General features: G+C 34.3%; 1 protein-coding gene across 1 annotated transcript in view; it reads right to left on the bottom strand.

The window, feature by feature from the left end:
• Osi24 (Protein) overlaps nucleotides 1-13,839 on the bottom strand; it is a 136,544-nt gene that overhangs the window by 78,678 nt on the left and 44,027 nt on the right. The window contains 1 exon segment of the mRNA XM_074175204.1: nucleotides 12,083-12,464. Coding sequence (XP_074031305.1) covers nucleotides 12,083-12,464 — 382 coding nt within the window.

Genomic DNA, 13,839 nt, shown 5'->3' with positions numbered 1-13,839 from the left:
CAATTGAATTATGCAAAGTGTTCAGTTTTGAAAACATAATGGCATTTTCGATATTATCTAATATCAAATTCTGACAGTCTAAGTTCAATTGTAATAATGTTCCTTGAAAACTAAAGTAATTATCGACATTTCTTATTGTATCACTAATCGTTACCTGAAATCTTTCCAAATCTCGCTCGAACTTCTCTTGATTCGCGTTGAAAATTCTAATGGTTTCGTTATAATGGTTTATTAATGTTTTAGACAAAGAAATTTGGAGATTGGTTTCGTGAATAATTTTTTCCTGATTATTTTCCAAAACTTTAATAGCGTTATTATAACGTTCCTCACCATCAGAGTCGAGGTTGCCAAAAAGCCATTTGTTCACTTTACCAACTACATTGATTAGCCCTCTTTTATTACGAGTATGGAATGAAGGTAATAGATTGTCGATTTTTCTCTGTAAAGTGCTAATGAGATATTTAGTTCTGATCAGCATATTCTCCGATGATCCGTGATAAGATATTGGGTTGGTTACATTAACTTTGGAAATACTATTTTCGATTGATTAAAAATTTTTATTCAAATTTTGTATCTGATCGATAATGATTTTGAGGTCCAAATAGTGTAGAAAGGTATGTTTAGTGTATATGAGTCTATCGTTTCCTAGTTGTATTGGGAGGATAAGATTGTCTAGGTTGGTAACGTCTATGTCATCCTTACAATATGTTAGTTGAACGACCAGGTAAAGGAGAAGAAACTTCATCCTCTTGATTTTCCTGTAACAATGTTTGTTCTTTGATATTTCTGGGTTTTCTAGCAGAACTTTTATGATATGTTCCGGATTGTGTGATTAATTTTTCATCAGTTTCCTGATCGAGAGTAACCTTTTTGAATTTTGGTAAATTTTTGTTTCGGGGTTTAGTTTTTATATAAACTGTTTTTCGACCCGTATATTGTGGGGCGTTTGACCTTTTTCCATTTGCTCTAGTTATTACTTTTCCTTTAGTTGTTTGATTTGCTCTTTGTATATTTTCGTACATATTTTTGCTAAATTCTTTGTGATTTTGAACATAGTTCGATATAATAACGTTATCGTTCATATCAAAAGGGTTAAAATCGTCAATATGCCCTTTGATAACTTCAAATGGAGTGAATTTGGTTATGCTATGTATAGAGTTATTATAGCTCAATATAGCGTATTTTACCAATTGGTCTGGGGTGAGGTTTTTATTTTCTTCTCTTAAACAACGAAAATGTTCAATTAAGGTAGAATGAAAACGTTCTACTGGGGAATTTGAGTTGCTATTCTTCGCTGTGGTGAAATGAAGTTGAATACGGTGAAGAGAGCAGAAGTTTTCTAAATCTTGATTTTTAAACTCCGTACCGCAATCACTTGTGATTTTTAGAGGTAACCCATGATGAGTTACAAAATTCAAAAGACCTTCAACTATTGATATTCCTATTGCCGACTTTAAAGGGTATGCTTGGCCGTATCGGAAGAAAGCATCAATATAGTCAAGTAGATATGGTTAGATATTCTAAAAACGTCGATGTGAATATGTTCGAATGGTTTGGATGCAGTGGGGGTCAAATTGAACTTAATGGTGGGGGGATCCCTGTCATATTTGTCTTTTAGACATGTTTCACAATTGTTGATATAATTCTCTATATCTATAGACATATTCGGCCAATAATATCGAGAACCTAATGACATTTTCACTTCGTTCATTCCTCTATGACCGGATTTGTATATGTGGTAATACTCTAGCGTTTGCTTTTGTTCCTTCAAAGTTTCTACGTCGGTCAAAAATGTTATACAGTGCAATAATTTGAGTGAGGAATTTTTAAAAGTATTTTGGATAGTTGCAGAAAATATTTCCGAAAGTTGAGGGTTTTTAAAGTACAGGGCATAATGCTGTTTGGGGTTCAAATATTCTCTTGCAAAAGTTTGAATTTGATTTTCGAGTTCGACTTTTGGAAAAGTGAGGTATAGTCGGAAATTTTCGAATACTTTTTCTCGTCTAACTTTGGTTTTGTCTATGTCTCCAACTGTTATAACTAGCTGATTTTTATATGTATTTAAAGATCGGTCTACTATTGGTATTGTCAATATAGGGTTTTCGGTAGAAGTATGTACTGTTTCTAAGTCTTCCTCTGGTTCGGGATTGACTTTGGTTGCAGGTTTTACCAATATGTTAGAAATAATATTAACTTTTGGGTTTTCAGCATTTGAGACAGAGTATCCAATAGTGACTGATTTTCTAAGAAATCAGTGATATTCTAATTGTCTAGATTTGGAAGATTGTTCAAATTTTCTAGTTCTTTTTCTATTACTTCATCAATGTCATCCAAATTAACATCGGTTGACATTGTTTCTAGTGCATTTATCTCAAAATTAGGTGGGTATCTAGAGAGGGCGTCTGCTGCTTGATTGTTTTTACCATTTTTGTATTTGATGACATAATCAAACTCTTCCAATTTTAGGCGCCATCTCACAAGTCTTGAGTTTGGCTCCTTGAGGAAAAAAGCCATTGCAGAGGTTTGTGATCTGTATAAATCACAAATTTCCTGCCAAACAGGTACGGTCGAAAATATTTACAGCTCCAAACTATTGCGAGCAGTTCTTTTTCTATTGTAGAGTAATTTATTTCAGCAGAGTTTAGTGTCATAGATGCATAGCAAATGGGATGACCATTTTGAGACAAGATGCTACCCAATGCATATTTAGAGGCATCGGTAGAGAGTTCGAAATCTTTTTCGAAGTTTGGGTAAGCTAACACAGGTTCTGAGATTAGAATATATTTACAAGTTTCAAAACAATCTTTGAACTCCTTGGTATGTTCGACTTTATTGTCCTTTTTTAGACATGAAGTCATGGGTTTGGTGATTTTAGCGAAATATTTTATAAATTTCCGATAATATCCAAGAAGGCCAAGAAATGATTTAATTTCTTTTTGAGTTCGAGGTAATGGAAAATTTTTTATCTTTTCAATTTTGATAGGATTCGGTTTTATCCCATCTTTTGTGACTATATGGCCTAGAAATTCTACTTCTTTGCGTAGAAATTCGCATTTATCTAGTTGGATTTTTAATTTAGCTTCCCTTAATTTTGTGAGAACCAATTTTAAATTTTGAATATGTTCTTGAAGGCCGTTACTGAACATTATGATATCCTCCATATAGACCATGCAAATTTTGTGTTGTAGGTCTTTCAGGACTTCATCCATGGCCCTTTGAAAGGTAGAGGGCGCATTCTTTAACCCAAAGGGCATCCTCAAGTACTCGAAGTGCCCGTTGTCCACGGTGAAAGCTGTCTTTTCTATAGAGCATTTACTCATCTCAATTTGGTGAAACTCGCTAGCAAGGTCCAGCGTGGTAAAATATTGAGCTCTACCAAGTTTGTCTAGTATATCCGCGATATTCGGGATCGGATATCGGTCGTCAATAGTTTTTTCGTTGACCTTTCGATAGTCAACGACTAAGCGCCATTTTTGTTTACCCGATGCGTCTAACTTTTTTGGAACTTTCCAAATTGGTGATGACCACGGACTACAGGATGGTCTTATGATGTTTTTGTCAAGCATGTCTTTTATCTGTTGTTGTACCTCATTTTTGTGAACATACGGATATCTGTAAGACTTTGTATGTACTGGAATTTCGTCCTTTGTTCTGATTATGTGTTTGACTTTCGAGGTAAATGTCAGTTTGTCACCCGGTTTAAAAAATATGTCAGCATATTCCTTACAGAGCTTTGTAATTGCGGATTTTTCTTCTGAGTTCATGTGATCGGTCCGAATGAAATCCAGTATTTCATTTTTTTGTATGTGTGTGTCTGTCTGTTGTGGCGGGATAGAGAAAGCTTCGAATTTATATGTTTCGAATTTTTGCGATTCGAAAGGGATTGCTTCAATATTGTTGTTCAATGTCATCGTAATGGATTGATCCGTAAGATTTTGAATTTCAATAGGTGCTAGTCCGTTTTTTACTGAAGGAAGAGTTCGAGGTATAACAAGTTTTCCTAAATAACTTCTTTCAATCAAAATCTCTCCTTCTGAAATATTAACCGGTAAATTTTTTATAATTTTTTCTTTGGGACCTACTGAGAAACCGAAGCTACTGTCGTTACTTTCTCTATATTTCAGAGGAATTTCTACATGTTCCCCAATCAATCGATTATTTGTGAGATCAATATTAAGATTCATATTGATCAGATCATTTAAACCAATCACACCGTCGAAATAATCATGAAAGTCAAATAAAATAAAATCAATGTCATAATTACTATTAAATTCTGGAAAACACGGAACAAGAGCTCTATATCTAATGTTTTTACTACCTAAAGTTGTTTTAAAACAGTATTCGAATGATAAATTGTGTTTGGACATAAATTCTCTATTATTGTTGGGCGTATTATAGATTTAGAGCTACCTGTGTCGATCAAGAGTTTTGATTTGGGATTTTGAATTTCTATGTAAGGAAGGGCGTTGTTTAAGAAGACATTAAATTCTTCTATGTCAGGTTTTCGTCTTCGTTGTCCGAAGGAAAATTTTGGTCTTGGTCATTATCAAATTCTATATTTTCGTCAGGTTTGGGTATTTCGGTATTGAAATCGTAGGAATTTTGATATTGATCACGTTGATACTCAGGTGGGGAATATAAATTTTCATTAGAATAGAATGGGTCTGACACAATTTGATTGTCATATTCGTTAGAATGTAATTCTTCGAAAACAAAGTTTGGACGTTGTTGTCCATTTGAATTCATATTAGTATTTCCGAAATTTTGAAACCCGTGACTTTGAAATTGTCGGTTTATTGATACTACAGTTGGATTTTTCGAGGTTGTCGACATTGGTTCTGGTTTAGGTAATCGGTTTTGTGGTATTTCATTTGGTTTGAAGACATTTTTTGGGGGTCCGAAGACGTCACGATTTGTTGGGAACCTAGTTTGTTGTTGCCTAGGTTGAACTGGTATAGGCTGATTTGGCCAAACTGGTTTTTGACTATATTGTGACTGGAAAGTGTTGAAATTTCCAGAAAATTGAGGATATTTCTAAAAGTGGGGTTGGTGATTTGAATAATGTTGGTTATTGAAATTATGCCCTTGTGAATTATTACCAAATTGTGGTTTGGGAACCAAATTAGTCCTGGAAGTTGTATTTTTTGTTTCGTTTGAACTTCCATACATTCTTTCAAAGTTTTCAAATTCATTCGCGTACGCCATTGCGTCTTCCAGGGAAGCTGGTTTTTTGATATGCATATTATTTTTCAGGATGCCAGTACACCCTGCAATGAAGGTACTCAGTGCTGTTTTATCATAGTGATTAATATGACATAATTTTTCGGGTTCGGTTAAATTGACATCATTACTTAATAAGGTTTTCTCCCTTATAAGGTCTAGTTCTCGTGAGTTCTTGAACTAAACAATCTAAGTCCCTGCGATCTGAAAAACTTTGGCAAAGAGCATTTTTCAGTTTTTCCCAAGTATTCAATTCTATCCTATTTCCTACCATTGCTTCTGCTTTTCCTACTAATTTTTCTTGAATGCATTCAAGTATATGTTCTTGAAAATCAGCATCTCCATATATGGCATAATCGTTTAACAGGCTTTGACAACGAGTTATGAATTTATTAAGAGTATTGCTATCCCCATCGTAGGGTTTGATGTTTTCCAAACGAGATTTAAAAAGGTTCCAGTCGACCATTCGAGGTTCCGCTGGTGGCATGTTTGGAATATTTTGATTATTGTCTTCGACTGACAGATTATTTAATAGTTACAAAATATTTTCAATATCGTTCATAAATTGTTGATTTTAATCAATAGAATTCAGTATCTATCGATCGGCAATAATTCAACTTTCAAATTCAATATAGTTATTATTATAATTCGTTATTTTCGCAAGTAAATGTGATGTCAAGATCCAATATTCAGTTGGAATCAACGTCACTACCCTATCCCTCCCAAAGTCTTTAAAAAGAGGGTTTAGGAAAGTCGAAAAGGAATTTGGCACTTACAGTTTGGTGATTGTAGTCCCCTGGTTCCTTTCCCGATTCTTTCTTCTGCAGAGAGCTCCTTGAATCCCTTCGATCCTCGCTGAAGAAGTTGAAACTTCAAAGTCACGAAAACAATTTCTGGCACAATGCAAATGTTCTTTTTCACGACCGCGAGAATCCTACCGACTGCGCCAATTATGTATTGGAAATCGAGAACTTAGTTTTTAAAAAAGAAAATCGATTTCACATGAGACTCAAAAAAGCGTTTATTCTCTTCGAGAGCAGTACAAAGAATGAATCTTTATTAAGACAATCATTACAAGTTTTGAAATATAATGAGTTTGCAAAGTCTCGGGCTCCTGTAGATAAGGCACGTTTCTTGATATCTGTTTCCACGTAACTTGCAGAATAAGTTTCCAGGTGAATAATATTTGACAAGTGCGGTAGAAAAAGTTACATGTTTATTATCATCTTTTGGATCTTTGTCCCGCCGACCGACCTCGGCACTGTTACTCGATAAAAACAACTAAATCTATCAATACGGTGGTGAATAAGATTTGACAGTAATTTTGTCGCCGGCTCCCGGACAACTATCTTAGAGAAGAGAATAAGTTATTAAGAAACATCATAGCAGACAAGGAAACAATAATTGCAGATAAAGAGCAAATAATATCACTATTGAAGGAAAAAATCGTCAAAATTGAAAAAAAAATGGGCATTAATTAAAGCGAATAAAATGACTACACAAACACAACACCAAATAACTGAGGCAACAAAAACAAGGAGATAAAGTTGAAACCCCTAAAAAATGGCCTTCCACAAAGAAGGGTAAACAAAAGCAATACCATAAACATGAATCATCAGAACAAGGAACTCCCAACATAAAAAATGGCCCAAACATCACAGTGAATCAGCTGGCAAAAGAAATTACGAAAATTCAAACAGAAAAAAAGGCCGAAGAAATAATAACTCTTGAAAATGAGAATTTTGCTTTTGAAATTAAAGAAAATTGGATATAAAACAAAGTAGCTGAAATACCCAGTATAACGATGATGAACGAGAACACTTGGACGAAGTAGGAAGCGGTCAGGGTGATGAATAATTTAGAGGAAACCCTAAAGCAAATGAAAAAATCTGGTTATTCGTGTCAAGAGTGCTGACAAAGTGACAGAAGAAAACATAACAACTTATATAAGAAAACACACCAATTCCATGAACAATATAAAACTGTCAAAACAGTTAAGATCAATAAACAAGCTTTTATGATTGGTGTAGACCACCAACTTACAACAACAAGTTTATGAACCAAACTTCTGGACGGAAAACATCAAACGAGCTCAAATTTTCTAAACCACGCCTCATTTCTGACTCCAACACATTGAAACATAATTTTCAATCAATGCATATAAATATTCAAAGTCTTTCAAACAAAATAAATCTTTTGAGTTATTCTGGAATCCCAATAAACCTATAAATTGAACACTGGTTGTGGGATGAAAAGTTAAAAAACACTAGGATAGCGGGTTATGAACTAGTCTCCAGCTTCAGCAGGTCTCAGATTGAACACGGCGGTACAGCAATATTTGTTCAGTCTCAGTTTCTCAAACATTTTAAGAACCTATCGTATTTGGTGGATGTATCTATAGAACTTAATTTCGAGTGTTCTGCCATAGAAGTGAACAAAGAATTGTGCATTGTCACAATCTATAGAAGCCCATCCAATGATGCAGATCCGCAGTTATTCCTTGATAACCTAAATTACATTTTGAATAATGTATCAGATAAGTATGCAAACTCTGTAATATGTGGGGATTTCAATATAGACTTCATGGGAAATAGCTACTATAAAAAAACAACTTTTTGAAATGTTCAACATGAATTTACTCTATAATGAACCAACACGTATATGTAGATATGGAAAACACTTGACCGTCAGTGGGCTTGATTACGTAATAAGTAATATAGAAAACTCATCATGTAAAATCTTTGAGTTAGAAATATCCGACCACTCTGCCCAAATCATGAGTTGGTCCATAACAAACAAAAATAAATTGAAACAAAACAATAAAACAAATATTGTAACACAAAAATTCTGCTCAAACTCAATGCATTAATTGAAAACTTCATATACAAAAAATAAAACAAATATATTACAAGATAATAATGTTGAAATCGTATTAGATAACTCTTTATCTCACTTTAACTGGTGTTTTGAGATACCTTTCCCAATGCAAAAAAATTAAATTAGGAAAAAATACATCAATAGAAAAAATTCCATTTTCTAGAGAATTGCATAGAGAATTCGAAAACTTGAAAGATATGAATTGGCTGAGGAAAAGAGCCAGTGACTGTTGTCTGAATGAAAAGTATGAGCAAATAAAAAGGTTACCCATTATAAAAATATCTTCTGAAAAGAAAATATATCACTCTAACCTGATGAATAATTCTAATAACAAATGAAAGACCTTGTGGAATCTGGTAAAAATGAAAAAAGGTACCAATAAGAACGAAAAGGAAAACCTAACTATAACTTATAACGGGAAAAACATTTCCGACAAACAGGGAGTTGCAAATCTGTTTGGAGATTATTTTTCAACCTCAGTGGAAAGAAAAATTAACTCTCTCAACTTGCCTCAAAATAACTATACCTAAAATGAGATCAGCTCTCCACAAAGCATGTTCTACAAACCTATTAGCGATTGTGATATCAAACACATTATCCTTGGTCTGAAAATAAAATACTCTGCAGGGATCGATGAGATCCCTGCAGAGATTTGAAAGACTGTGTCGAAGAAATCGTAAGTGAATTGGCCACTCTTGTGAACCTATCAGTTACAACAGTTTGCTTTCCAAAGAAATTAAAAATCATAAAAACTATTCCAGTGTTTAAAAAAGGAGAAAAGCATTGTACAGAAAATTATATAATGATATGTATACTCAACTTTTTTTCAAAAGTTATAGAAACAGCTGTGTACAATCAATTCATAAATTACCTAGAGCATAGAAAAATACTAACCCCTTGTCAGCACGGTTTCCGACTCAACTACTCTATTTAGACGGCATCAACAGATATGATTCAGTATATCTATGAAAATATCGATAAAAATAAATATGTAGTAGGACTTTCCTTTGACACCACCCGCGCCTTTAACACCATCAATCCATACTTTTCGAAGATAAAATTAGAAGCAATGGGGAGATCCCATACAATCTTTCATTTTTTTATACATAACCGGTAGAACCCTAAAAGTTGAGGTCAATAAAGAACTTTTATAGGAAAAACATATTTCCCTTGGGACTCCTCAAGGTGGAGTATTGGGTCCTCTGCTGTTTTTATTGTATATCAATGACCTACCTCTCCTCAAAAACACTTCAACAACATGAAGTTCAACTCAAGTCACACTGATATCTAAGCATCAGAAAGCACGAAATTCCTTGGTATGGAGCTGAATTACAAATTAATCTTCAACAACCAAATTGATGATATATGTAAAAACTGAATGAACTGTATTCTGCTTTTACTAATCTCAAATCGAACTTTCACAGAAACCACTTCATTAACATGTATAACGATTTATAAGACTCATTTTTAGCATGAATTATAACGAATCTTGTAAAAATATTTTCAAACAGGAAAATATTTTTACGTTCCAGTGTGTATAAGTTATTAATTCATACATTTAATGATAAAGATAAATTTACAAAAAATAGTGATCTTCACAAGCACGAGATGAGTTATAAAAACAAGATATCTCCCCTGCATGCTGGAGGCTACTTCTATAACCTGATTCCTGAATCCATAAAATTAGCAAAACATTTAAAAAAATTCAAATCCGACCTGAAGAATGCTTTGCTCCGTCACTCCTTTTATTCACTAACTGAATACATTGAGTTGAATATTAGACTACATCCAATGACCGAAAGGCAAATTTTGAACATTTTTAATATGTTTCATATGTACATTTTATTTTATATTTTCAAAAAGTTTTGTAAATAGTTGACATCCAACTCTAGACTTATCAATTACTTATAACTTATCATTACTTGATGTTGTTATGTATAAATACCTGACTATTCTAACTATTATATTTATCTTAACTTTATGAGTGCCATTATTCGTATCTCATATCAAGTATCCATCTATCTATCTGTCATATTTGGAATAGTGCAATCGAGAAACATGGAGAGTCAAGAGCTGCTGCGCTTGATATTCCTAATGCCTGTGTGTGGCACGAGGGTTTGCTGGCCAAACTTTGATGCTATGGCTTATCGGATCATTTCTGTTTATGGCTCTTCAACTTCCTGAAAGAACGTTTCCTGCAAGTGGCCGATATCAACGATGTATATCAATGACTTATTGTTGAAAAACAAGAATCCAATTATTGCTTTGCTGACGACAGCACACTTGTGTCGTCATTTCATTTGGATTCCAGGACATCGGCTACGGATGCACATCTTCACCGGCAGCAGAAGGTTGCATGTTTCAATGAGAATATAGAAGTGACTTCGAATCGGGGTGAAAGTAACCAGGTTCAGTTCAATGCCACTAAAACCCAGGCATCGGTTTTCTCCAAGAAGATAAATGTCTCCGAACCGGATACGATAATATCAGGTCGGTCAATTCCGCTTTCTGCTTCGATAAGTTTGTTGAGGGTTAAAATGGACACCGATATGTCTTGGCACAGTCATGTCGCTGGAATTGCAAAGGCTACCTCTCAAAAGCTTGGAACACTGTTCCGAACCAGAAAACTGTACACACCTCAGCAACTTTTGATGCTTTATAAAGCTCAGATCAAAAGTTTTTTGGAATATTGTTCTCATGTATGGAGCTCTGCCCCAAACATACCCTGAAGTTGCTGGATTCCATCCAAAAAAGAGTCATCCACCGGATTGGAGACGCGAACATCACGTGCAACTTCGATAGCCTGGAACATAGAAGAAAGGTTGACGATTTGTCTCTCTTCTATAGATACTTTCACGGGAGGTGTTCAAGTGACTCAGCACATTTGATTCCATTAAGAGCGGTACATATCAGAAATACGCCAAGGACTGTGGCTGCTCATCGTTTTGAGGTTCAGCTCAGTACACCTAGAACTTCACTGTTCAAGAACACTTTCATTCGGAGAACTGCGTTTATCTAGAATAAACATACTAAGAACGTTTTCCCAAATGGAATTGATCTCCAGCGAATAAAATTCAATGTGAATCGCTACTTTCGCACAGGCACCGCTCTGAGAGCGCCTTGAGTATTTTCTTGTAGCGCTTGTGTTTTGTCCTTCGAAAAAATTCAAACCAATATCTCAGAGACTGGTCTGAAGAAAGAAACAGTAACGAATAAACTTTATCGTTATCAGATATGTTATCTCTAGATTATTTTGTGCTATCCATCAATTACTTACGAATTACTTTGAAAATAGTGAACATGTGTAAGAGCGTTTCGAAGACAACTATGTTGGTGCAAGTGGTTATCAGTTCTGAAATTATATCAACTAACTAGTGAGTGCTTGAGTAACTCGAGTTCTTTTACGGAATTTTTGTCTGAAATTCCAGAATATACGACAAGTTAAAAAAACCAATAGCTTTCAAAAACCATTTTAGTCGCATACCAGTGGCATCTGAGAATTTTGGGATAGCTCTCACTCTAGCTTGAGAATGGAGTTAAAAATACTGGTAAAAATAACGAAAACTATTGAGAAAGATTATCGTTCTTGAATGAAAAATCGACAGGTCCTTGAGTTTTTCTCAAATGTCAACGCAATACCTAGTGACGAGAAAAACGAAAGTTATTATTAAGAACTGTATTGATATATCCTATTCGCATGTTCCAACTTCGAACCGTAACCAACCAATACAACAGTCCTTTTAGTTACACTCAACGAAAAAATATACCACATAATTCCAACATTCATAATTGACTCTGAAATATTGATATAAAATGTAGTAACTCGATTTATTTCGAAATGTCTGTGGCAAAATAAACTCCAGTTTGATGCCAGGGAGGGGGGGGGTAAAAAACTTTATTGATAAAATGTATACTTTGGGATTACAAGTTCACTTTCAATTATGAACAGTATACCAAGTCCATCGTGTCCTAGTTTTGCTCTTACCTGCTGTTGGCTGTTGCCATCGAGTTGACATCAACATTAGACAATTGGTTCGACGCTTCTCCCTGACCAAAGTCATCTCCCAGATTCGGGTCGTTGCTGTAGGGCTCGACATCCTTGAATTCGAATTCCTCCATTTGATTCATATGATTATTCCCCGCAGAGGCTCCAGATATGCCACTGAAAGTAGAAAGCCCTTTTCCAACAAATTTTCCAAGCCCTCCCAAAATTGATGGAAGAAACATGGCAATAAGTACGCTCTTCAGGAGTTGGGCTCCAATAAAAAATGGAAGTAACAGTTTTTTCAGTCCAAATGCAAGAAATCCCATACCGAATCCTGTGAGGAAGGAACTTTTTCCAGAGTCTCCGCCAGCGGGTACTTCCGCTGAAAAAAATAAGTGCCAAAATTCAGTACAGAAAAGTTAGCAAGTTTTACAAGATATGTGGTCAGATAAGCAATCAAGAAACTATATAAATAAATATCTCACCAATTTGTTCAAAAACATGTCTTCAGAATTGTATACAAGCTGCGCCAAAAGTTTCACAGGGAGTTTTTTTTTTAAATTTTGATAAGTTTCACTCCCACTGGTCAACAAAAAATCTTCTTGTCTCATCATGAGAGTGATGAACTTTCGAAATAAGTTTTTAATTATAATGTATTATTATTGTTTCAAAGTGCATTTTTATTTCGTTCTTGAATATAATCAAATTCATAGACATCACTCCGAGAGGGGAAATGGATCACTTTCCCAAAGTATAACAAGTTGGAAATAATTACTTTGTTTGTGTTGAAGCATACATATACCTTTATGGTTTCTGGTTTGTATATATGATCTTTCTATAATTATAATGTAATTTCATTGACATTCTTTAGATACTTCCACTTTAAAAAAAATTGTGAAGGGGAACTTTAAACACGTTCAAATAGGGTAAACTTCTCAGTTTACCCCGATTAGTTACTGCGTATATTCAAAGAATTTTTCACAAAGAAAAATGTTTTATTCATTAGTAAGAGCTGAGAAATTATATAGAGGCTAAAAACTGCCTCCGTCTTCAGAGTTGGAAAAAGAAACCTAAGTATAATAATAGAATAGAATAGCATAGAATAGAATAGAATAGAATAGAATAGAATAGAATAGAATAGAATAGAATAGAATAGAATAGAATAGAATAGAATAGAATAGAATAGAATAGAATAGAATAGAATGGAATGGAATAGAATGGAATGGAATAGAATGGAATAGAATGGAATGGAATGGAATGGAATGGAATGGAATGGAATGGAATGGAATGGAATGGAATGGAATGGAATGGAATGGAATGGAATGGAATGGAATGGAATGGAATGGAATGGAATGGAATGGAATGGAATGGAATGGAATGGAATGGAATGGAATGGAATGGAATGGAATGGAATGGAATGGAATGGAATGGAATGGAATGGAATGGAATGGAATGGAATGGAATGGAATGGAATGGAATGGAATGGAATGGAATGGAATGGAATGGAATGGAATGGAATGGAATGGAATGGAATGGAATGGAATGGAATGGAATGGAATGGAATGGAATGGAATAGAAGAGAAGAGAAGAGAATAGAATAGAATAGAATAGAATAGAATAGAATAGAATAGAATAGAATAGAATAGAATAGAATAGAATAGAATAGAATAGAATAGAATAGAATAGAATAGAATAGAATAGAATAGAATAGAATAGAATAGAATAGAATAGAATAGAATAGAATAGAATAGAATAGA

Source organism: Leptinotarsa decemlineata, unplaced genomic scaffold (assembly GCF_025532065.1).
Source record: "Leptinotarsa decemlineata unplaced genomic scaffold, Ldec_3_MD MMD2_tig00000882_RagTag_RagTag, whole genome shotgun sequence".
Lineage (NCBI taxonomy): Eukaryota > Metazoa > Arthropoda > Insecta > Coleoptera > Chrysomelidae > Leptinotarsa > Leptinotarsa decemlineata.
The sequence above is the reverse complement of the archived record's forward strand: the minus strand, read 5'-3'. Positions and strand labels throughout refer to the sequence as shown.